The following is a 26,590-nucleotide window of genomic DNA, read 5'->3' on the forward strand; positions in this document are numbered from 1 at the left end:
AAAAGTTATGGGTCTTAGAATATGGCGACACAGAAAACAAATGATTTTATAAAAAAAAGTGATTTTATTGTGCAAAAGCCGCAATACATAAAAAAAACTATATAAATTTGGTATCGCCGTAATCGTATCGACCCACAGAATAAAGCTAACATGTAATTTAGGGCACACTGTAGATGCCGAAAAAAAACAAACAATAAATAACTATTCCAGAATTGCTTGTTTTTGGTAATTTCCTTTACCAAAAAATGAAATAAAAAGTGATCAAAAAGTCGCATGTGTTCTAAAATGGTACCAATAAAATCTACAGCCCGTCTCGCAAAAAACAAGCCCGCACACCGCTCAATCAACTGAAAAACAAAAAAGTTACGGCCCTAGTAATGCGGTGATGAAAAACATCTCAATGCGCAGGCCGGAGGGGAACATTCCTTCAGTTTCAGGGCCTTAGTATTTAGGAACTAGGAAAGGGCAGGGACATAGCACATCCGCTGGAAGCGAGGGCGCCCGTATTATACCAGCGCAAAACTTTCCCAGTAATATTTCCCAAACTACGAAGGAGAAAAAGTCCCCAAAAGGTGCAGAGTGTTACAAAAGGGGGATAAGAAAGAAAACCGTTTATCAGTGTGACGCCGGCCTGCGCATAACGGATTGCTTCACATCGTAACACACATCTATGGATAATTGTATTATTTACCCCATTATTATACCCTCTTATTATGCCATGATGTACTCTGCACAGATTACATATACACTGATGTACTCCGCACAGATTACATATACCCCTGATATACTCCGCACAGATTACATATACCCTGATATACTCCGCACAGATTACATATACACTGATGTACTCCGCACAGATTACATATATCCTGATGTACTCCGCACAGATTACATATACCCCTGATATACTCCGCACAGATTACATATACCCTGATATACTCCGCACAGATTACATATACACTGATGTACTCCGCACAGATTACATATACACTGATGTACTCCGCACAGATTACATATAGCCTGATGTACTCCTCACATATTACATATACCCTGATGTACTCCGCACAGATTACATATACACTGATGTACTCCGCACAGATTACATATACACTGATGTACTCCGCACAGATTACATATAGCCTGATGTACTCCTCACATATTACATATACCCTGATGTACTCCGCACAGATTACATATACCCCTGATATACTCCGCACAGATTACATATGCCACCACATTATAAACGGAAATACCAGCAAAATCCCAAACAGAACTATTCCAAGCAAAATCCATGCTCAAAATGGCGGTCTTTCCCTTCTTAGCCCTACAGTGTGCCCAAACAGCAATTTATGTTCACAAGTAAGGCATTACCATACCCGGGAGAACCCGCTTAACAATTTATGGGGTAAGATTCTTTAGGGGCACAACATATTGTGCGGTGAATGGGCAGATCAGTGGAAAAATTGCAATTTTCACTTTGCACAATCCACTGCGTATTCATTTCTGAAAAACACCTGTAGAATCTAAATTCTCACTACACCCCATGATAAATGCCTTTAGGGGTGTAGTTTCTAAAACGGGGTCACTTTTGTTTGGTACATCAGTGGTTTTGCAAATGCAACATGGCGTCCGCAAACCATTCCAGCAAAATCTACGCTCCAAAAGATAAATACCGCTCCTTTTCTTCTGAATGCTCCCATATACGTAAACAGCTGATTATAACCACATATGGGGTGTTACTGTACTCAGGAGAAATTACTTTACAAATGTTGGGGTGCTTTTTCTTCTCTATTCCTTGTAAAAATTAAAAATGTTGATCTAAAACTAAATCTTGTTGGAAAAAAAAAATATTTTTCATTTTCATGGCTTAATTCTAATTAATTCAGCAAAAAACCTTTGGGATCAAAATTTTCACTATTCCCCTAGATGATTCCTCAGGGGGTGCAGTTTCCCAAATGGAGTCACTTTTGGGGTGTTTCCACTGTACTAGTACTACAGGGGCTCAGCAAATGTGACATGGCGCCCAGAAACCATTCCAAAATCCAAATGTTGCTAGTTCCATTCTGAGCCCTACCGTGTGTCCAAACAGATGTTTGTGACCACATGTGGGGTATTGTTTTACTCGGGAGAAGTTGCTTTACAAATGTTGCGGTGCTTTTTCTCCTTCAGTCCTTGTGGAAATGAAAAAAAAAATACCTAAACCTCCATTTTCTTTGAAAAAATGTAGATTTTCATTTTTACGGCCTACTTCCAATAAGTTCTGCAAAACACCTGTGGGGTCAAACTGCTCACTATACCCCTAGATAATTTCCTCATGGGGTGTAGTTTCCAAAATGGGGTCACTTGTTGGGGGTTTCCACTGTTTTGTCCCCTCGGGCTTTGCAAATGTGACATGGCCTCCGCAAACCATTCCTGCTAAATTTGAGTTCCAGAAGCCAAATGGCGCTCTTTCCCTTCTCAGCCTCGCCGTGTGTCCAAACAGCCGTTTATGACCACATGTGGGGTATTGTTTTACTCGGGAGAAATTTCTTTACAAATTTTATGGTTCTTTTTCTCCTTTAGTCCTTGTGGAAATGAAAAAAAATTAGCTAAACCTACATTTTATTTGAAAAAATGTAGATTTTCATGGCCTAGTTCCAAATTTTTTTGCAAAAAAACTGGCTGGTCAAAATGCTTGGTACACCCCTAAATAAATTCCTCGAGGGGTGTAGTTTCCCAAATGGGGTACTTTTGGGGGGTTTCCACTGTTTTATTTCCACAAGACCTGTTCAAAGCTGACATGGTGCCTAAAATATATTCTAGTAAAAAGGAGGCCCAAAATCCACTAGGTGCTCCTTTGCTTCTGAGGCCGGTGCTTCAGTCCAGTAGCACACTAGAGCCACATGTGGGATATTTCCTAAAACTGAAGAACCTGGGCAATAAATATTGAGTTGCATTTCTTGGGTAAAACCTTCTGTGGTACAAAAAAAATGGATTCAAAATGAATTTCTGGAAAAAAATAATGAACTTTGTAAATTTCACCTCTACTTTGCCTTAATTCCTGCGCAATGTCTAAAGGGTTAAGAAACTTTCTAAATGCTGTTTTGAATACTTTGAGGGGTGCAGTTTTTAAGATGGGGTGACTTATTGGCGGTTTCTAATATCTAAGGACCTCAAAGCCACTTCACAACTGAACTGGCCCCTGTAAAAATAGCATTTTGACATTTTCTTGAAAATTTGAGAAATTGCTGCTAAAGTTCTAAGGCTTGTAACGTCCTAGAAAAATAAAATGATGTTCAAAAAACGATGCCAATCTAAAGTAGACATATGGGGATGTTAGTTAGCAACATTTTTGTGTGTTATAACTGCCTGTCTTACAAGCAAATACATTTAAATTGAGAAAAATTTTAATTTTTGCAATTTTTCACTTAATTTTGCCAGTAACATAAAGTCCAATGTGTCACCAGAAAACAATCTCAGAATCGCTTGGATAGGTAAAAGCATTCCGGAGTTATTACCACATAAAGTGAAACATGTCAGATTTGAAAAATGAGGCTCTGTCAGGAAGGTCAAAATTGGCCAAAGAGGGAAGGGGTTAAAGGTTGTAAAGAGAACTAAAATGGTAATTTGTTGAATTTGCAGCATCAGGAGGTCATATTTACAGAAATCAAAAGCTCTTTCAATCAAAAAAAACTTAACAGGCCAAGTTACATGTTAACATAGGACCCCTTCTTTGATATAACCTTCACAATTCTTGCATCCGTTGAATTTGTGAGTATTTGGACAGTTTCTGCTTGAATATCTTTGCAGGATGTCAGAATAACCTCCCAGAGCTTCTGTTTTGATGTGAACTGCCTCCCACCCTCATAGATATTTTGCTTGAAGATGCTCCAAAGGTTCTCAATAGGGTTGAGGTCAGGGGAACATGGGGGTCACACCATGAGTTTCTCTTTTTTTATGCCCATAGCCGCCAATGACACAGAGGTATTCTTTGCAGCATGAGATGGTGCATTGTCATGCATGAAGATAATTTTGCTACGGAAGGCACGGTTCTTTTTGTACTACGGAAGAAAGTGGTCAGTCATAAACTCTACGTACTTTGCAGAGGTCATTTTCACACTGTCAGGGACCCTAAAGGGGCCTACCAGCTCTCTCCCCATGATTCCTGCCAAAAACATGACTCCGCCACCTCCTTGCTGACGTCGCAGCCTTGATGGGACATGGTGGCCATTCACCAACCATCCACTACTCCATCCATCTGGACCATCCAGGGTTGCACGGCACTCATGAGTAAACAACACGGTTTGAAAATTAGTCTTCATGTATTTCTGAGCCCACTACAACCGTTTCTGCTTGTGAGCATTGTTTAGGGGTGGCCGAATAATAGCTTTATGCACACTTGCAAACCTCTGGAGGATCCTACACCTTGAGGTTCGCGGGACTCCAGAGGCACCAGCGGCTTCAAATACCTGTTTGCTGCTTTGCAATGGCATTGTAGCAGCTACTCTCCTAATCCTATTAATTTGTCTGGCAGAAACCTTCCTCATTATGCATTTATCTGAACGAACCCGTCTGCTCTGAATCAGCCACATATCTTTTCACAGTACGATGATCACGCTTAAGTTTTCTTGAAATATCCAATGTTTTCATACCTTGTCCAAGGTATTGCACTATTTCACGCTTTTCGGCAGCAGAGAAATCCTTTTTCTTTCCCATATTGCTTGAAACCTGTGGCCTGCTTAATAATGTGGAACGTCCTTCTTAAGTAGTTTTCCTTTGATTGGGCACACCTGGCAAACTAATTATCACAGGTGTCTGAGATTAATTACAATGATCCAAAGAGCCCTAAGACACAATACCATCCATGAGTTTCATTGAAAAACTAATAATTAAATGTTTGACACTTAAATCCAATGTGCATAATAATTTGGAACACGGTGTATATACATATGGTATCGCCGTAATCATACCAACCCGCAGAATAAAGTTAAATTGTCATTTATAGCGCATTATGAACGCCGTAAGAAATAAAGAATTTAAAATGGCAAAATCACTGTTTTTTGGTCACCAAAGCTCTAAATAAAAAGGTGATCAAAAAATGGTACCAATAAAAACTACAGCTCGTCCTGCCAAAAATAAGCCCTGACACCGCTCAATTCATGGAAAAATAAAAAAGTTATAGCGTTTGAAAAGCGTGGAGTGAAAAACTAAAATGGAAAAGCAAAAAAGGATCAGTCCTGCAAAGGCTAATTAATTTCTATTAAAAAAATAAATTGCTACCACATGTGGGGTATTGTCGTACTCGGGAGAGATTGCGTTACAAATTTAGGGTGACTTTTTCTCCTTTATCCCTTGTGAAAATGTAAAAATGCAACATTTTAGTGGACAAAAAATGTTTATATTCATTTTCACAGCCTAATTCTACTAGATTCTGCAAAAAACCTGTGTGGTATAAATGCTTACTATACCCCTAGAAAAATTCCTTGAGGGGTGTTGTTTCCCAAATGGGGTCACTTTTGGGGTGTTTCCACTGTTTTATTCCCTCCAGGGCATTGCAATCGCAACATGGCACTAAAAACCAATCCAGCAAAATCTGTGCTCCAAAATCCAAATGACACTCCCTCCCTTCTGAGCGCTGACGTGGGTCCAAACAGCAGTTTATTACCACATATGGGGTATTTACGTAATTGGGAGAAGATGCTTTACAAATGTTGGGGTGCATTTTCTTCTTTATTCCTTGTAAATATTACAAATTTCAGTTTTTTCAGAAAAAAAGTCGATTTTCAATTTCACAGTCTAACTCCAATAGATATAGCAAAATACCTGCGGAGTCAAAGTGCTAACTATACCCCTAGATAAATTCCTTGAGGGGTCTATTTTCCAAAATGGGGTCACTTTTGGGGGGTTTCCACTGTTTTGGCACCACAAGAACTCTTCAAACCCGACATGGTGCCTTGAATATAATCTAAAAATAAGCAGGCCCCAAAATACTGTAGGTGCTCTTTTGTTTTGAGGCCGGTGTTTCGGTCCATTAGGACACTAGGGCCACATGTGGGATATATGGGCAATAAATATTGAGTTGCGTTTCTCTGGTAAAACCTTCTGTGTTACAGAAATTTTTTTATGACAAATTAATTTCGGCAAAAAAAAAAGAAATGTGTACATTTCCCCTCTACTTTGCTTTATTTCCTGTGAAATGCCTAAAGGGTTAAGAAATGTTCTGAATGCTGTTTTGAATACTTTGAAGGGGTGCAGTTTTTAAAATGGAGTGATTTATTGGGGGATTCTAATATATAAGGCCCTCAAAACCACTTCAGAACTAAAGCTGTGTCAGGTTAGATGGGCGCCATTGGTCGACAGCTATTTTCAGGTCTCCAGAAATGTCCTATTGGGTTCAAGTCAGAGCTCTGGCTGGGCCACTCAAGGACATTCACAGAGTTGTCCCTAAGCCACTGCTGTGTTGTCTTGGCTGTGTGCTTAGGGTCATTGTCTTGTTGGAAGGTGAACCTTTGACCCAGTCTGAGGTCCAGAGCACTCCGATCAGGTTTTCATTAATAATTTCTCTGTATTTCTCCATTCATCTTTTCCTCAACCCTGACTAGTCTCCCTGTCCCAGCTGCTGAAATACACCCCCACAGCATGACGCTGCCACCACCACGCCTCACTGTAGGGATGGTATTGGGCAGGTGATGAGCAGTGCCTGGTTTCCTCCAGACATGATGCTTAGAATTGAGCCCAAAAACTTTAATCTTGTTTTTATCAGCCCACAGAATCTTGTTTCTCACAGTCTGAGAGTCCTTTAGGTGCTTTTTTTTTTTTTTTGTAAACTCCACGTGGGCTTTCATGTGTCTTTTTTACTAAGGAGAGGTTTCTTTCTTGCCACTCTGCCATAAAGCCCTGATTGGTTGTGTGCGTCAGGGATAGTGGACCTTCTGGAAGTTTCTCCCATCTGCACACAGGATATTTGGAGCTCAGACAGTGTGACCATTGGGTTCTTGGTCACCTCTCCTACTAAGGCCCTTCTCCCCTGATTACTTAGTTTGGTGGGGCTCTAGAAAGAAACTGATGTTGTTCCAAACTTCTTCCATTTAAGAATTATAGAAGCCACTGTGCTCTTGGGAACTTTCAGTGCAGCAGAAATGTTTTTTGTACCCTTCTCTAGATCTGTGCCTCCACACAATCCTGTCTGAGCTCTACAGGGAAAATGGGTTGCACCCAGAGCTAAATTTCAAGTGTCATAGCAAAGGGTCTGAAAACTTATGTCCATGCGAAATTTTAAAAAATGTCTAAAATTCTGTTTTCATTTTGTCAATATGGGGTATTGAGTGCAGAATGATGGGGAAAACCTTCTTTTTTTTTTTTTTTTTAAACATAATGCCTCAACATAACAAAATGTGACAAAAGGAAAAGGGTCTGAAGACTTTCCGAATTCACTGTATATATGGGTGGCTTTCTATTGATGTCTATAAAAAGTTATCATGGCAGGGCAAAGTCTACAATATTTTCTCCAGCCTTACATAGTTACATAACTGGGAAAATCTTTTCGCCTAGGTACCAAAGCGATTTTACTTGTTTTATTATTCATCATATATATGTCGTTAAAAACGAATCAAACACATTCTGATTAATTTGATTTAGTTATTGAAATCTGTGAAATACATTTGACAGTAAATAGAAAACAGGATTGTTTATAAATAATCTGTAACACTGAATTTCAATCAAACCAAATTGACTTCAATAAGAATTCAAATAAATACAAAATAAATAATATAAATGTAGATATATGGTATTTTGTATGATATTTATATATGCATGCAAAAATAGGGTGACCATTTATATTAAAGGGGTTGTCTCATGAAGACAACCCTGTCCATAAGCCCTTTGCCTATTGGCTAATTCTGTGATTTCCAGTTAATGGGCTATTGTACATATTAAAGTTGAGCCCGTTAGTTCTTCTCACTAAACTTGTCTACGCTTAGGCCCCATGCACACGAACGTGCTTTTGCGGCCGCAATTCCCCCAAAAATCCACGCGTGAATTTAGGTCCCATTCATTTCTATGGGCCCATGCACACGACCGTGGTTCGTGGAAACGGTCCATGCATTGCCGCAGAGCCTGGACCGCAAAAAGATAGGACATGTCTTATTACGTCAGGCTTTGTTCACACAGTGCATATTTGCTGCTGATTTTTCATTCATTTTTTAAGCCAAAACCAGAATTGGATCCATGAGAGCAGAACTATTAGGCCTTCCTTTATATATTACTCTGAACACAGAAAAGTAGTGCGGAAAGTGTTGTGCGGTGCGACTTTCAATTCCGCAGCATTTTCATTTATGCTGTGGGTTCTGTGCGGAGATGCTGCATGTTTGGTCCATAGACTTCAATGGGGAACATAAATTCTGCAACAGATTTGTTTTGTTTCGATTTTTACAGCGTTTAGGCATCGGAAACGCAGTAAAAAACGCTGGAAATGTGCAGGTGCACATAAACTTTGCTATGATCAATGTTTAGCACGAAGTCCTAGTTCACACGGAGGAATTTGGAGGCAGAAAAAAATCTTCTGTGGGATGTCAGAGGCGAAACCGTGGCAAGAAAGAACATGCTGCTTTTTTCTCCCCATGATCAGCTAAAAGCCGTCACGGAAAAAAATGTAAATCATTCGGAGGTGGTTTTGGACATTTTTTGGCACTGATTCCGACGCGGTTTCCGCGTCAAAATAATCTTTGTTACATAGTTAGTACGGTTGAAAAAAGACACATGTCCATCAAGTTCAACCAAGGGACGGGAAAAGGGAAGGTAGAAATTTCTACACATAGGAGCTAATATTTTTTTGTTCTAGGAAATTATCTAACCCTGTTTTTTGAGGGGGTTTTACATGGAACAGGATTTCACCATATTTTTTGTATGTGCCATTAATATATTTATATAAGTTAATCATGTCCTCCCTTAGTTGTCTTTTTTCAAGGCTAAATAGGTTTAATTCTTTTAATCTTTCCTCATAATTTAGATTCTCCATGCCCCTAATTATCCTTGTCATACATTAAAGAAGTAACCGTAGTTCTGACAATCTCCGGATGATATGTAATGTTTACAATGATGTAATACACTGATGACCTCCCACCTAACAGGATCTGCAGAGCACCAACCTTGTGGAGGTGTGCATGGCCCTGACTGTGGTGAGCCAGATATTTCCCCGGGAAATGATTCCTGCTGCTTTACCACTCATCGAAGACAAGCTGCAACATTCAAAGTAAGAAAAAATATCATTCTGTCTGTGTTTTGTTGGTGTGTATAGTTACAACACTCCGTAGCTCCATCTATAGACACTACTCAAGTGTGATCCTTTCTCAGAACCGTCTCGACTGTAGGACCATGGAGCACAGCGAGTGGTGGGCGTTTTGCATGCAGGGTCACCAGGACTTTAGTGAAAGCAGCATCTTTTAGCCCCTTCACTATGGTGTTTTAACACATTAAGACTTTCTGTTTGGAAGACATGTATAAACACCCATCTGCTTTTACTGTTCAACACATAATTGGATTCTAAGGCTGGACTCAGACCTAAAGATTATTAACAATCCATTCGATTTTGAGATAATCCTTGTCTATCGTACAAAAAACAATTAGTTCTGAGAACTGAAAATCTTCCCCGTCGATCAAAACACTTACCTGCCAAACTTTAAAAATGTTTAACCTGTAGAGCAAAGTTTTACTGTTCGCTGTTTAGAAGTGGTTTTATTTGTCAAATTTTGTATTTAAAGCCGCACACCCTATCAAGATCCTGTCAATATGCTCGTTGTCGAATCTCTGGCAATCAGCTCATAATCGATAAGCTAATTTATGTGTTACCCTTTGAAGACATCACTTTATGTTGACAATGAAGCCAAACACATATGTATTGTTATTAAATATCTTATTTCATGTTTACAAATATGCACTTGACCTTCGATATCGTTGTAAATTATACATCATGTGACCTATACAGTTCCCATGAAATTATATAAGTGCACGACGTCATAGTGATGGCACAGGAGCTGTGCCCATGCCATCACTTCTGGCTTTATTATGCAGCGGATACCTCGCTCTAGCGGCCGAGATTGGAGAAATCTCAGATCCCATGACACATCTTCCCTCCACTCAACACGATTGCCCAGGTTTGCCCTGCGAAAAAACAACTTTTCCCAATAAAAAAAAATGCTTTATTATGTAATTTTTTTCTTTTAATATATCAAAATTTACACATAATTGGCATCGCCGTTTCCGTGACGGACCTGTCTTAAAAAAACGAAAAAAGAAGCGATCAAACACTTGTAAAATAAAACCACAAAAATAACATCCAAAAAGCAATGGCGGAATTTTTTTGTATTTTTTTTTTTTAGAAATGTTATACAATACGTTATATGTACCCCAAAATGGTGCCATTAAAAAATACAACTTGTCCCACAAAAAAACCCTCATACAGCTATATTAATGTAGAAATAAAAAGTTTTATGGCTCGGAATGCAGCGAAAAAAGAAAAAAATGTCCAAGATGGATTCCGACCTTGAGAAGTAAAATTGTTGCGCTTTTGCCTATGAAGCTGAGAAAGGGCTGCACCTTAAAGAGGCTCTGTCACCAGATTTTGCAGCCCCTATCTGCTATTGCAGCAGATCGGCGCTGCAATGTAGATTACAGTAACGTTTTTATTTTTAAAAAACGAGCATTTTTGGCCAAGTTATGACCATTTTTGTATTTATGCAAATGAGGCTTGCAAAAGTACAACTGGGCGTGTTTACAGTAAAAGTACAACTGGGCGTGTATTGTGTGTGTACATCGGGGCGTTTTTACTACTTTTACTAGCTGGGCGTTAGGAATGGGAGTGTATGATGCTGACGAATCAGCATCATCCACTTCTGTTCGTTAACACCCAGCTTCTGGCAGTGCAGACACACAGCGTGTTCTCGAGAGATCACGCTGTGACGTCACTCACTTCCTGCCCCAGGTCCTGCATCGTGTCGGACGAGCGAGGACACATCGGCACCAGAGGCTACAGTTGATTCTGCAGCAGCATCATCGTTTGCAGGTAAGTAGCTACATCGACTTACCTGCAAACGCCGATGCTGCTGCAGAATCAACTGTAGCCTCTGGTGCCTATGTGGCCGACACGATGCAGGACCTGTGAGTGACGACACAGCGTGATCTCTCGAGAACACGGCTGTGTCTGCACTGCCAGAAGCTGGGCGTTCTGAAGAGAAGTGGATGATACTTCTCATCAGAAAGCCCAGCTAGTAAAAGTAGTAAACACGCCCCGATGTACGCACATAATACACGCCCAGTTGGACTTTTACTTTAAACACGCCCAGTTGGACTTTAGCAAGCCTCATTTGCATAAATACAAAAATGGTCATAACTTGGCCAAAAATGCTCGTTTTTTAAAAATAAAAACGTTACTGTTATCTCCATTGCAGCGCCGATCTGCTGCAATAGCAGATAGGGGTTGCAAAATCTGGTGACAGAGCCTCTTTAAATACCTGATGACTTCTGGGGCGGGAAAGAGATGGGTTTACTTGTGTTTTCCCCCTCCGTTTATACATCCAATAATATGAATGGAACAGCTTTACGGAGCACATGACATATTTATTATAATACTAATGGTACCGGTTCTGCGAATTGTAAAAGTAACGGCACATGTTTTCATTCTCTTCTAGAGAAATTGTGAGGAGGAAAGCGGTCCTGGCCTTGTATAAATTCTATCTTATTGCACCCACTCAAGTACAGCACATACATGAGAAGTTCAGGAAGGCACTATGTGACAGAGATGTCGGTGTCATGGCGGCTTCTTTACATATTTATCTGCAGGTCATCAAGGTATTGTCATTTAGATAACACATTAACCTGTATTTTCTTAGTATGCTTTATTTGTGGGTTGTAATTGCTAATTCTTTTTTACATTTTTTTTATTCTGCTGTACAGGACAACCCATCTGCGTACAAAGATCTAACAGGATCATTTGTGACCATTTTGAAACAAGTGGTTGGAGGAAAACTTCCGGTAGACTTTAACTATCATAGTGTACCGGCACCCTGGCTACAAATCCAACTCTTGAGGATCCTGAGACTACTGGGAAAAGATGACCATGGGTAAAATGATTTGGATGGTACCAGTGAAAAGCTTCTTATAAAAACGTACATACAGGAGTATGTAATGATGATGTTATTAGGCTGTAACGTGCATGGTTTTGCTTTCTAAGATTTAAAGGGGATATCCACCTAAAAGTGGCCTTGTGATATACACTATACTGTATAGACAAAAGTATTGGGACTCACCTCTTAATCATTGAATTCAGGTGTTTCATTCAGTCCCACTGCCACAGGTGTATGATACCAGTCCCTAGCCATGCAGTCGCCCCTACAAACATTTGTGAAAGAATGGGTCGTTCTGAAGAGATCACTGAATTTGAGCCTGGTAGGTACTGTAATAGGATGTCACTGTTGTAACGGTCTACAATAAATTATCGTCTACAATAATACCACTCACAGTTAATGGTGGAATAACGAAAAGTGGGTGAGTTTGGTGTGGCCTGCACAGATCCCTGATCTCAATCTCATCGAACACCTTTGGGATGAGCTAGAACGGAGATTGAGAGCCGGGCCATCTTGTCCAACATCAGTGTCTCCCCTCACAAATTCTCCTCTGGATATATGGGTAAAAATTCCCACAGACACCCTCCAAAATCTTGTAGAAGGCCTTCCAAAAAGAGTGGAAGCTGTTTTAGATACAAAGGGGGGACAAACTCCATATTGATGCCCATGGATAGAATGGGATAAAAGCTCCTGTAGGTATAATGTTCAGATGTCCCAATACTTTTGTCTATATAGTGTAGTGTATCACATCGTCCTTGAGTGCAGCCCTCTGCTGCTTTTCAAATCCGTACAGTGCCCAAACCCCTTCAATGCCACTCTCCGATATCTATCACTATGTACATACAGTGTGATAGAACAGTGTAAACAAATGCACATTAAATTTAATTGGCTTTATTTTAGAGATTTCCAGCAATGAAAATCGCTGAGCGGTGCCAAATGGGTTAATCAGAGGAGTATCTAGGGGTTTAGCACAGGGGGTGAAACATATCTGAGTGGGCCTCAACCCAGTGAGCCGCCCAAACGCATGTAACACACAGGTTCGAGCTGTTACCGATCACATCCAAGTTCATAACCGATCGATTACAGGTGGGTCCTGCGTGTCAGACACGCAGGACCCACTGACACTAAACTAGTCAGTTCGCTCACCTGACGGATTCAGGGCTAAGCGCTAGATGCAGCTGCTCTGTATACAGGATACAGAGCAGCTGTATTTCAAAAAGTAAAAATAATTTTTAATAAACTAATTAGAAAGTTCCAAAAACACATTTAATCTTTTCTCTGACAGAGGAGTTTGCATTAGAAAGTGTTGCAGACCTCACTGAAAGTGAATGAAAGAGTATATAACCCGCATCATCCCTGTATATACCAACCATCATCCCTGTATATACCAACCATCGTCCCTGTATATAATCCCCGTCGTGCCCGTGTGTAGCCCCCGTCGTGCCCTTGTGTAACCCCCCCCCCCCCGCCATCATCCCATGTATATAACCCCTATCATCCCTGTATATGCCTGGCTGGTATATGCAGGGATAATGGAGGTTATATGCAGGGATAATGGAGGTTCTATGCAGGAATGACCGATGGTATATACAGGGATGATGGGGGTTATATACAGGGATGATGGCCGGTATATCCCTGTATTAATCCCCATCATCCCTGTATATACCAGCCATTATCCCTGTATATCAAACCCTATCATAACTTTATTCATCGGGGAGGAGTTCTTGCTCACCCTCTCCTCACACGCAGGCTTCTTGTACTCCTGAAGGGCAGCGTCAGAGGCGTGCTCTAGCAGACGGGACTAGCTTGCGGCACATCTGCTAGATTGAATAATACTGTAGCGTGGCCGTGACGGTGATGGTGGGAGCGGTGGAACATCTTGTCCCCCCCGCTAACTAACCACTGGGGTTAATAATGCAATAGAGCACTGCATTCCCTTGGTTGTGGAAATTGGTGGATATCAAAGCCATGTGAACTTCTTGTCAACTGTGTCATGCCAGAAGATCATATTTGGCTGGTTTTAGCCAGATATTTTAAAATATGTAACATGACTTGTACGTTACAATATGGAAATGTTTGTATATGTTAGTGTGTGTATATTTACGTCTGATCCTATGGACATCGATTTTTACACGTTTTTTTGTATTTTTTTTGTTGCTAAGGACCAGTCAGCTTATTTACAATGTGCTGGATGAATCATTGCGAAGGGCAGAAATAAATCACAATATCACTTATGGTAAGCCTGTTTACATGTCTTTTTCACTTAACCTTTTAACCCCTACCCACACGAGTCAGTAACTGTACGTCATCGCGTGAGGTTACTTCCCGCACGAGGACGTATAGTTACTGAGTTGTTTCCGGTGCACACTGTCGGCGACAGTGTGCACCGGGAATCGGGAGGTCAGCTGTCGATGACAGCTGACACTCCACTCTTGCCGGCCAGCGATCCTTTGCCACTGATTTTGGCTAATTAACCCCTTAAATGCGCCGATCGGTTGCGAGTGCCGATTTTAGGGGGTTCTAGTTAGCATGGCAAACGGAAGCCAAACTATGGCCTCCGGCTGGTCCTGATAGGCTTCCTGTAAGAGTGACAGGAAGTCACTGTGTCGTTCCCAATGCACACGGTCGGCGACAAGGTGTGCATCGGGGACCGGGAGGTCAGCTGTTTCCGACAGCTGACACTCCAGTGTTGCCGATCAGCGGTTCATCGCCGCTGATTTTGGCACTTAACACCTTAAATGTTGCGATCGCCGCATTTAGGGGGTTTGTAGCACATCGGCAGCCCCCATGCAATTGTGGGGGTTGCTGATTCTTGTGATCGCATCTGGAGGCCAGGCAACGGCTTCCGGGTCTGCCATGTGTGGAAGACTATGAGGACCAGCCTCTGGCTTGTCCTCGTAGACTTACTGTCAGAGTGTATATCAAAACCTATAAAGTCCAGGCCAGACAGAAAACCTGTTTCAGCAATAACATCCATATACGTGAATACTGGATATAGAATACCTATGAAGACATATATAGACAACAATACTAGAAGTGTAGATAACCATAGTACAAGTAAAGCACTAACCAATATCAAAAAAATATCTTTATTTGGAAAATATTTAAAAACCTACATAGACCATCACATACAATATAAAACAACACATAATAAAAATGTGGTAGTGGTATCCAGGAGCAACAAATGTATCATATTATTCATCCATGGAATCAAGCAGTGTATTTTCAAGGCATTGACAATGCTGTACAAGAATACCTCAACAGTTAGCGGTATACAAAATATGTACACACTGACAGTCATTTGTATTTTCTGTCCAGAGACCGATCCAAGATATAAAAAATATATAAAGTCAGGATCAGATCCATGTCAAATACCAACCCATATTCTGCATGTCTGCCCCTAAATGAGTCAACCACAGACCACACCAAGACACCCCTAGACTGTGACGTCACTATGCCAGATGGAATACAATACACTACCTATGTAGTGTAATGTATTCTAGCAGCGATCAGAGCTGCAGGTAAAAAAAGAAAGGTGTAAAAAGTAAAGTACACGTATTTGGTAACACTGCGTTCGTAATGACCCAAACTATAAAACTATAATGTTATTTTTCCCGCACGGTGAACGCAGCAAACAAAATAAATGAAAACTATGGCCAGCATCGCTATTTTTTGGTCCCCACCCTTCCCAAGATATAGAATAAAAAGTGATCAAAAAGTCGCATGTACCCCAATATAGTACCAATAAAAACTACAACCCGTCCCGCACAAAACAAGACCTCCCACAGCTTTTTTGACTAAAAAATAAAGTTATGGCTCTCCGAATATGGTGACACAGAAATTAAATTATTTTATAGAAAAGTAATTTTATTGTGCAAACGCTGCAAAACATAAAAAAATATATACATATGGTATCACCGTACCGACTCGCAGAATAAAGTAAAACTTAATTTATTGCGCATGGTGAACGCCGTAAGAAACAAAGAATTTAAACCGCCAAAATCGCTGTTTTTTGGTCACCTTAGCTCTAAAAAAAAATGGCATAAAAAATTCTCAAGAAGTTGTATGTACCAATAAAAGTTACAGCTCGTCCCACCAAAAATAAGCCTTCACACCTCTCAATCGACCAAAAAAGAAAAAAGTTATGGCTCTCACAAATAGTATTTTCTTTGTAAAAGTAGTAAAATATAAAAAAAAACGATCTCAATTTGGTATCGCTGTAATCGTATTGAGACGCAGAATAAAACTAAAGTTGTCCTTTTTACTGCATGGTGAAAGACGTAAAAACAAAACCCCAAAAACAATGGAGGAATCACAGTTTTTTACAATTTCAGCCCGCAATTATTTTTGTTCAGTTTCCAAGTACATTATATGGTACTTTAAATGGTGTCAATGGAAACTACAAATCCTCCTGCAAACAATATGCCCTCACACCGCTCTATTGATGGAAAAATAAAAAAGTTATGGCTCTTGGAACGCGAGGAGTGAAAAGCGAAAATGAAAAAGCATCAGTCCTGAAAGGGTTAATTAATTTCTAATAAAAAAACATTTGTGACCACATATGGGGTATTGCCATACTCAGGAGAAATTGCTTTACAAATGTTGGGGTGCTTTTCCTCTTATCCATTGTGAAAATTAAAAAATTCAACATTTTAGTGGACAAAAATGTTGATATTCGTTTTCACGGCTTAATTCCACTAAATTCTCCAAAAAATATGTGTGGTCAAAATGCTAACTATACCTCTAGAAAAATTCCTTGAGGGGTGTCGTTTCCAAAATGGGGTGATTTATGGGGACTTTCTAATATATAAGGGTCACTTTTGGGGGGTTTCCACTGTTTTGGTTCCTCCAGTGCATTGCAAACCCGACATGGCACCGAAAACCATTCCAGCAAAATCTGCGCTCCAAAATCCAAAAGGCGCTCCTTGACTTCTGAGCCCTGCCGTGGGACCAAACAGCAGTTTATTACCACATATGGGGTATTGCCGTAATCGGGAGAAATTGCTTTATAAATGTTGGGGTGCTATTTCTCCTTTTATTCCTTGTAAAAATGAAAAAATTCTAAGTTTTTGCAGAAAAAAAAGGTGATTTTAATCTTCACAGACTAAATCCACTAAATTCTGCATAAAAAACCTGTGGGGTCAAAATGCTAACTATATCACTAGAAAAAAACCTTGAGGGTGTAGTTTCCAAAATGGGGTGATTTATGGGGACTTTCTAATATATAAGGCCCTCAAAGCCACTTCAGAACTGAGCTGGTCCCTGAAAAAATAGCCTTTTGAAACTTTCTTGAAAATATGAGAAATTGCTGCTAAAGTTCTAAGCCTTGTAACGTCCTTGTAACGAAAAATAAAAGGACGTGAAAAAAATGATGCAAACATAAATTAGACATATACGGAAAATGTTAATTAGCAGCTATTTTGTGTGGTATTACTATCTATTTTACAAGTAGATACATTTAAATTGATAAAAATGCAAATCTTTGCACATTTTCGCTAAAATTTGAAGTTTTTCACAAATAAATATTGAATTTATCGACCAAATTTTTTCATTAACAAAGTATAATCTGTTACGAGAAAACAGTCTCCGAATTACCACATAAAGCGACACTTGTCAGATTTGAAAAAAGCATCTGTGTCCACTAGGCCAAAACAGGCTGTGTCCTGAAGGGGTTAACCCCTTCCCGCACGAGGACGAACAGTTAATGAGTTGTTTCCGGTGCACACTGTCGGCGACTGTGTGCACCGGGAATCGGGAGGTCAGCTGTCACCGACAGCTGACACTCCACTCTTGCCGGCCAATGGTCCTTTGCCACTGATTTTGGCGAATTAACACCTTAAATTCGGCGATCGATTTGAAACAATGGCTTCCGTGTCTGCCATGGACGGAAGCCTATCAGGACCAACTTTCGGCTGGTCCTGATAGGCTTCCTGTCAGAGTGACAGGAAGTCACTGTGTCGTTCCCGATGCACTCTGTCGGCGACAAGGTGTGCATCGGGAACTGGGAGATCAGCTGTCTGCGACAGCTGACACTCCAGTGTTGCCGATCAGCGGCTCATCGCCGCTGATTTTGGCAATTAACCTGTTAAATGTGGTGCTCGATTGCGATCGCCACATTTAGGGGGTTTGCAGCACATCAGCAGCCCCCATGCAATTGTGGGGGTTGCTGATGCTTGTGATGGCATCCGCAGGCCAGGCAACGGCCTCCGTGTCTGCCATGTATGGAAGCCTATGAGGACCAGCCTCTGGCTGGTCCTGGTAGACTTACTGTCAGAGTGACTGTGACGTCACACTGACACTTGGAATACATTACACTACCCAGGTAGTGTAATGTATTCTAGCAGCGATCAGAGCTGCAGGTAAAAAAAAAAAAGTTTAAAAAGTAAAAAAAAAATGTTAATAAAAGTGTAAAAATAAAAGTTTTTGTTTTCCTATAATAAGTCATTTATTATAGGAAAAAAATTAAACCGTTAAAGTACACATATTTGGTATCACCGTGTTCGTAACGACTCAAACTATGAAACTATAATGTTATTTTTTCCGCACGGTGAACGCAGCAAACAAAATAAATGGAAAACTATGTCAGCATCGCTATTTTTTGGTCACCACCCCTCCCAAGATACAGAATAAAAAGTGATCAAAAAGTCGCATTTACCCCAAAATAGTATCAATAAAAACTACAACCCGTCCCGCAAAAAACAAGACCACCCACAGCTTTTTTGACTAAAAAATAAAAAAGTTACGGCTCAGAATAGGGTGTCTCAGAAAATAAATTATTTTATAGAAACTGAATTTTATTGTGCAAACGCTGCAAAACGTAAAAAAAAACTATACACATATGGTATCGGCGTAATCGTACCGACCGGCAGAATAAAGTAAAATGTAATTTATTGCACACGGTGAACGCTGTAAGAAATAAAAAATTTGAAGTGCAAAAACGCTGTTTTTTTGGTCACCTTAGCTCTAAAAAAGATCCTGTGGGGTCAAAATGCTCACTATACCCCTAGAAAAATTTCTTGAGGGGTGTAGTTTCCAAAATAGGGTCACTTTTGGGGGGGTTTCCACTGTTTTGGTCCCTCCGGGGCATTGTAAACCCGACATGGCACTGAAAACAAATCCAGCAAAATCTGCGCTCCAAAATCCAAAAGGCGCTCCTTCCCTCCTGAGCCCTGCTGTGGGTCCAAACATCAGTTTATGACCACATATGGGGTATTGCCGTAATCGGGAGAAATTGCTTTACAAATGTTGGGGTGCTTTTTCTCCTTTATTCCTTGTAAAAATGAAAAAATTCTGTTTCCACAGAAAAAAAGGTGATTTTCATCTTCACAGACTAATTCCACTAAATTCTGCAAAAAAAACTGTGGGGTCAAAATGCTAACTATACCCCTAGAAAAATGCCTTGAGGGGTGTAGTTTCCAAAATGCGGTCACTTTTGGGGGTTTTTGACTGTTTAGGTACCACAAGACCTCTTCAAACCTGACATGGTGCCTAAAATATATTCCTAAAAAAAGGAGGCCCCAAAATCCACTACGTGCTCCTTTGCTTCTGAGGCCTGTGTTTCAGTCCATTAGCACACTAGGGCCACATGTTGGATATTTCTAAAAAGTGCAGAATCTGGGCAATAAATATTGAGTTGCATTTGTCTGGTAAAACCTTCTGTGTTAGCGATTTTTTTTATTACAAATGAATTTCGGCAAAAAAAATGAAATTTGTAAATTTCACCTCTACATTGCCTTAATTCCTGTGAAACGCCTAAAGGGTTAAAATGCTTTCTGAATGTGGTTTTGAATACCTTGAGGGGTGCAGTTTTCAAAATGGGGTGACTTATGGTGACATTCTAATATAGAAGGCCCTCAAATTCACTTCAGAACTAAACTGGTCCCTCAAAAAATGGCCTATTGAAATTTTCTTTAAAATATGAGAATTTGCCGCTAAAGTTCTAAGCCTTGTAACGTCCTAGAAAAATAAAAGGATGAGAAAAAACGATGCAAACATAAAGTAGACATATGGGGGATGTTAACTAGTAACTATTTTGTGTGGTATTACGATCTGTTTTACAAGCAAATACATTAAAATTTAGAAAAATTTTTGCTAAAATTTGAAGTTTTTCACAAATATTGAATTTATCGACTACATTTTTTCACTAACATAAAGTACAATATGTCACGAGAAAACAATCTCAGAATCACTTGGATAGGCAAAAGCATTCCGAAAGTTATTACCACATAATGTGACACATGTTAGATTTGAAAAAATCCTCTGTGTCCACAAGGCCAAAACAGGTTGTGTCCTAAAGGGGTTAACCCCTTCGTTACCACCAATACGCCTTTTCATGGCAATCACTAAGGAGCCTTAGGCTAGGTTGCCTCCTTTTCACAGCAGCCTAGTCTAAGTCTTGCACGAGTGTCCTGTGCAGGCTGGAGCGGTTGCTCGGCTGTCTGACGATAGCCGGCCTCCTGCTCTAACGGTAGCAATCGAAGTTTCCTTAGATCGTGGCCGCTTAACCCCTTAAATGCTGCGGTCAATAGCGACTTTGGCATTTAAGCGGTTTACAGAGGGGGGTTCACCTCGGTCACCCATTGGCGGCCTGCAAATGCGATCGCGGGCCTCCAATGGTGTGCCATGGCAGTCGGGGGCCTAAGAAAGACCCCCAGACCTGTCCTGGCTAAATGCCTATTGGGCTGTGCCAGAGGCATGACCTAATAAATTGCATTTCTGTTTTGCACTGACAGGCAATAATTCTTTGGTATATGAAGTATACCAAAGCATTATAGCAGCGATCAAAAGATCGCACAGTGAAGTCCCCTAGTGGAAGTAAAAACTTAATGAATTAATTTTAGATAAAAATTATCAATAAAGATGGAGTAAAAAAACAACACATTTTTCCATTAACCCCTTAACGACCGCCAATACGTCTTTTCACGGTGGCCATTAAGGGTACGTATGCCAGAATGCCGCCTCTTCACGGCGCTCTGACATAAGCCTTGCACAGGTGTCCTGTGCCGGCTAAAACGGGTGTCGGGCGGTCTAAAGACAGCCGGACACCTGCACTAACGGGCGGGATCGATTTCAACATCGATCTCACCCGTTTAACCCATTAGATACGGCACTCAATAGCGAGCGCCGCATCCAAGTGGTTTTGGAGGGTGGGTGCTCCCTCTCTCACCCCATCGGCACCCTGCAATTGCAATCGCAGGGTGCCATTGGATAGTGAAGTCGCTTAGTGGGACTAAAAATAAAGTTATCAAAAAGTTTAATAAAGTTAATAATAAGTAAAAATCCCAAATAAAAAAAATGAAAAAAACACTTTCTCTTAAAAAAAACTTTAATATGAAAAAATAAATTAAAACATTACACATACTTAGTATCACCGCGTCCGTAACAACCCCACCTATAAAGCGATTACGTTTTTTAACCCGCAAGGTGAACGCTGTAAAAAATAAAATAAAAAAAAACTGTCGGAATTGCTGTTTTCTGTTCATCCTGCCTTCAAAAAAATTTGATAAAAAGTCGCATGTACTCCAAAATGGTAGTAATAAAAACTAGAAGTCGTCCCGCAAAAAACAAGCCCTCATACAACTGCATCGGCGTAAAAATAAAACAATTATTGCTCTTAAAACATGGCAACACAAAAACAAATAATTTTGAAAAAAAGGTGTTTTTATTGTGTAAAAGTAGTAAAACATACAAAATCTGTATAAATTTCGTATCGCTCCAATCGTAATGACCCACTGAATAAAGTTATTATGTTCTTTATACCACACAGTAAACGGCGTAAATCTAAGACGGAAAAAAGGGCGAAATTTATGGTTTTTTTTTCCATTACCCCCAAAAAAGTTAATAAAAGTCAATCAATAAATTATATGTACCCCAAAATCGCGCTATTACAAAAAAATACAACTTGTCCTGCAAAAAACAAGACCTTTTACAGCTGTGTTGATGCAAAAATAAAAAAGTTATAGCTCTCGGAATGCGACGATGAAAAAATGCAAAACATATCTTGGTCATTGAGGTTTAAAATAGGCTGGTCATCAAGGGGTTAAAAAGTGGTTTTATTTAGTAAAAGTGTAAAAAAGAAATAAAAATACACACATGGTATCGCCTCCATCGGAGTGACCAAAACGTATAATTTAAACTGCAAGGTGAACGCCGTTAAAAACAAACAAAAAAACAACCCACAATAAAGACTGACAGTTTCTATTTTTTTCCATTGCCCCAAAAAAAGTAATAATAGAAATTAATCAATAAGTCCCATGTACCAATGAAAACTACATCTCGTCACACAAAAAACAAGCCCTCATATCACTACTTTGACGGAGTTACGGCTCTTGGAAAGAGACGATGCAAAAACAAATAATTTTAGTTCAAACGTGTTTTTATTGTTGAAATGTAATAAAACATCAAAAACCTCTACATATGTGGTATCGTCGTAATCGCACTGACCCATAGAATAAAGGTAACATACTATTTGCGCCGCACAGTGAACGGCGTAAAATTAAAACACATACAACAATGGCGGAATTGCTATTCACCCACCCAAAAAAAGTTAATAAATGTTAATCAAAAAATTATATGTACCCCAAAATGGTGGCAGTAAAAAATACAACGAATATCGCAAAAAACAAGCCCTCACACCGCTATGTCAACAGAAAAATCAAAAAGTTATAGGTCTTTGAATGCGATGATGGAAAAATGAAAAAAATTGCGTGGTCATGAAGGCCTAAATTAGGCTGGTCTGGTCACGAAGGGGTTAAGAGGGCCTTAACACCCTCGTATGTTGAATCAATACGGACCTCTATAACGTGTCATCGAACGTTTGATGTGACCGCTACGTCTTTCTCTTTCAGCTATCCTTTTTGAGTGTGTACAAACTATTTATACAATTTACCCAAAGTCTGATTTATTCGAGAAAGCTGCAAAATGTATCGGCAAGTTTGTTCTCTCTCCGAAAATCAACCTCAAGTATTTAGGTAAGTAGCATAAAATTTTATTACATGAGACGTTCTCTGCTTGTTAAAATATTTAACGGATATAAGAACATTAAATCGGAAACATTAACCCGTTAGTGACCGGCCCATCGTGTTTCTACGTCGGTCACTAACGGGCCTTATTCCGATGCCATAGACTTTTTACATCGCGGCATCGGAATAAGTTTACAGAGCAGGGAGCTGTCAAATCTCCCTGCTCTCAGCTGCTAGAGGCAGCTGGGGGCGTCCCTGCTCTGCCGTGTGAGATCGATATTAGTATCGATCTCTCACGTTTAACCCCTCAGATGCGGTGCTCAATAGCGAGCACCGCATCTGAGTGGTTTTGGAGAGAGGGAGGGAGCTCCCTCTCTCTCCCACCGACACCCGGCGATACGATCGCCGAGTGTCTGTGTCTCTAATGGCAGCCGGGGGTCTAATAAAGGCCCCCAGGTCTGCCTGGAGTGAATGCCTGCTAGATCATGCCGCAGGCATGTCCTAGCAGATGCCTGTCCGTGTTAAACGGCCAGGCAGTAATACACTGCAATACAAAAGTATTGCAGTGTATTATAAATGCGATCGCAGAATCGCATATTATAGTCACCTAATGGGACTAGAAAAAAAGGGAAAAAAAAAGTTGAATAAAGTTAATTTAAAAAAAAAATGTGAAAAATGTGAAAAAAAAATGAAAATGTGAAAAAAAAATGAAAAACCCAGCTTTTCCCCTTACAAACTGCTTTACTATTAAAAAAACCAAAATAAAGTTAAAAAGTTACACATATTTGGTATCGCCGCGTCCGTAACGACCCCGACTATAAATCTGTTACATTATTTAACCCGCACGATGAACGCTGTAAAAAATGTAATAAAAAACTATGGAAAAATTGCTGTTTTCTGTGAACACTGACTTTAAAAAAATGTGATAAAAAGTGATCAAAAAGTCGCATCTACTCCAAAATGGTACCAATAAAAACTACAAGTCGTCCCGCAAAAAAAAAGCCCTCATACAACCGCATCGGCGAAAAAATAAAATTTTTACGGCTCTTCAAATATGGAGACACAAAAACAAATAATTTAGAAAAAAAAGCGTTTTTACTGTGCAAAAGTAGTAAAACATACAAAAACGATACAAATTTGGTATCGTTGCAATCGTAACAACACGCTGAATAAAGTTATTTATATAACACGGTAAACGGCGTAGATTTAAGACGCAAAAAAGAGTGGTGAAATTTCTGATTTTTTTCTATTCCCCCCCCCCCAAAAAAAAGTTAATAAAAGTTAATCAATAAATAATATGTACCTAAAAATGGTGCTATTAAAAAATACAACTTGTCCCGCAAAAAACAAGACCTTATACAGCTATGTCGACGCAAAAATAAAAAGGTTATAGCTCTTGGAATGCGACGTAAAAAATAGCTTGGTCATTAAGGTCCAAAATAGGATGGTCATTAAGGGGTTAAAATTAGAAAAAAAAAATCACATCTATGGTTTATAGAGTACAATGGCAAATATAATATGGAGCAGCAGCACTATTAATAGTATTCGTCCAAAATAAGGAAAGGAGATGGTTAAAGGGAGAAAAGAAAAGTAGCGAAAACCCGCACCAGGCTTGGCTGTTAGTGTCACTTTTAGGCCTGATTTACACGAGCGTGTGCGAGATTTTCGCGCAGCCGCCATCATTATGACACTCCGTTTGGATGTTTGTAAACAGAAAAGCACGTGGTGCTTTTCTGTTTACATTCAGAGTTTGACAGCTGTTGCGCGAATCACGCAGTTCGCACGGAACTTCAATGGGTGAGTGATGCGCGAAAAACGCAGAAATATAGAACATGTTGTGAGTTTTACGCAGCGGACTCACGCTGCGCAAAACTCACTGACTGTCTGCACTGCCCCATAGAGTAATATAGGTGCGTACGATACGCGTGAAAAGCACGCGTGTCGCACGCGCGTATATTGCGTTCGTGTAAATGATGCCTTATTGTATAGTAAGAACTGTCGCCTTTTTAAAAAAAATAAAAAAAATCACGTCTTCAGAGAGGAAGTGCATTAGTTCTTTTATTCAAGTTTCATCTTGTATGGAAATAGAGTATTCTTTCTTTTCTTTTTTTTTTATGGGGCTTTTAGTGTGGGTGAGATTTTATATTTTGGAAAGCTCAATGGGCTATGTGATATTCGCAGCATCCCTTCTAACTACTCCATGTATGTTGGATATCTTCTTTTTTTTTTTTCTTTATGCGCATAGCATATTTGATCATTAAAAAAAATTGAGTATTCAAAAGATCTTGCAGCACTCCAATAGACGATGAGAAAATGTCGTTTTAGTTAGGCAACATCAGACATTGCAACGTTTCCGTCCTGCAATAGGACTTTTCTCAAGCCTGACTGAAACATTGCACTATCTGATGTTGACTGAATAAAACGACATTTTCTTATCTATTGGAGTGCTGCAAGATCTTCTTTTAACTCCTTTAGACTATTATGGTGAGTGCCTGCATTTTTGCAGCTAACTCTCTGGTCCTCTCCTCCCCTTTGCTCGCCGTTGCGTATAATGAGGGGTAGTGGTCATAGGATCCATGTTCCCTATGACTGATGGGGAGCAAACTTCTTTATTCAGAGACTTAGGCCTCATGCAGGACATGCTCCATAATTCCCGGCACGGTTCTACGGCACGGACACCTATCTGAAGCGGTCCGGAAAGTTACAACAAACTTTCCCTGCGATCACATGATTGGGACCTGAACCAATCAGGTCCCGGTCATGTCTCAGGGACCAGAGGCAGGGGTTAACAGAGCATTCCGGGTGTCCGCACTACTCTGAGACACCCGGATCGTGCTTTTAACACCCACTGTGAATTCACGTCGGCGCTGCACAGAGCCCAGCAAGCGCCGACGTGAATTTACTGTGGGTGGTCAGGAAGCGGTTAATACCGGTGATCATATTCTCTGCAGCCGAACCTATCGGTTCGACTGTCAGAGAACAGGTTGCTGGGGAGCCGCGGACTCTGACACAGCCGTCGTTCGAGCGCTTTTCGCAGCGCTATGCCGGCTGGAACAGAGATCTGTATATACACGTCCTGGCAGCACGGGGTATGTGCGAAAAGGACGTGTATATACAGATTGTCGGCATGAAAGGGTTAAGAGGTGTCCCAAAACTTTTTTGTCCATATAGTGTATGTGGGGTTTGGATGCCCTGGCAGCTGTTTTGCAGCTAGGGAAGTATTCTACACATTCAAAACGTGGTGCTGTCTTGACATTATTTGTTACCCTTTTTCGTTGTCTCAAATATAATTCTTAGTGTTACTCTAAAATGTAAGATTTATGTTCCTTTACTTAATGGGAATGTTTGCTCAAGAATATGTCTTGCTTCTTTAATGTGAAGCAATTTAGCAGGGACCCAATGCTATCCTCTCTACATGCTGACAAGTCATGTCTTTTATATGCTGAGATTTTTAGATAAAAATGCTAAGTGATGACCTAAAATAAACCCTCATTGGCTCAATATAATTAAAAGCCTAGACGACCTTAAAAG

The 26,590-nt window shown here is 40.1% G+C and overlaps 1 protein-coding gene across 1 annotated transcript in view; it reads left to right on the forward strand.

Moving 5' to 3' along the window:
* The window catches only part of AP4E1 (adaptor related protein complex 4 subunit epsilon 1), a 71,483-nt gene that overhangs the window by 13,262 nt on the left and 31,631 nt on the right, over positions 1 to 26,590 (forward strand). Inside the window, exons 5-9 of the mRNA XM_075858003.1 lie at positions 9,108 to 9,229; positions 11,664 to 11,823; positions 11,929 to 12,095; positions 14,261 to 14,334; positions 22,946 to 23,068. Coding sequence (XP_075714118.1) covers positions 9,108 to 9,229; positions 11,664 to 11,823; positions 11,929 to 12,095; positions 14,261 to 14,334; positions 22,946 to 23,068 — 646 coding nt within the window. The remainder of the gene's footprint in view (positions 1 to 9,107; positions 9,230 to 11,663; positions 11,824 to 11,928; positions 12,096 to 14,260; positions 14,335 to 22,945; positions 23,069 to 26,590) is intronic.

Source organism: Rhinoderma darwinii, chromosome 3 (assembly GCF_050947455.1).
Source record: "Rhinoderma darwinii isolate aRhiDar2 chromosome 3, aRhiDar2.hap1, whole genome shotgun sequence".
Classification (NCBI taxonomy): domain Eukaryota; kingdom Metazoa; phylum Chordata; class Amphibia; order Anura; family Rhinodermatidae; genus Rhinoderma; species Rhinoderma darwinii.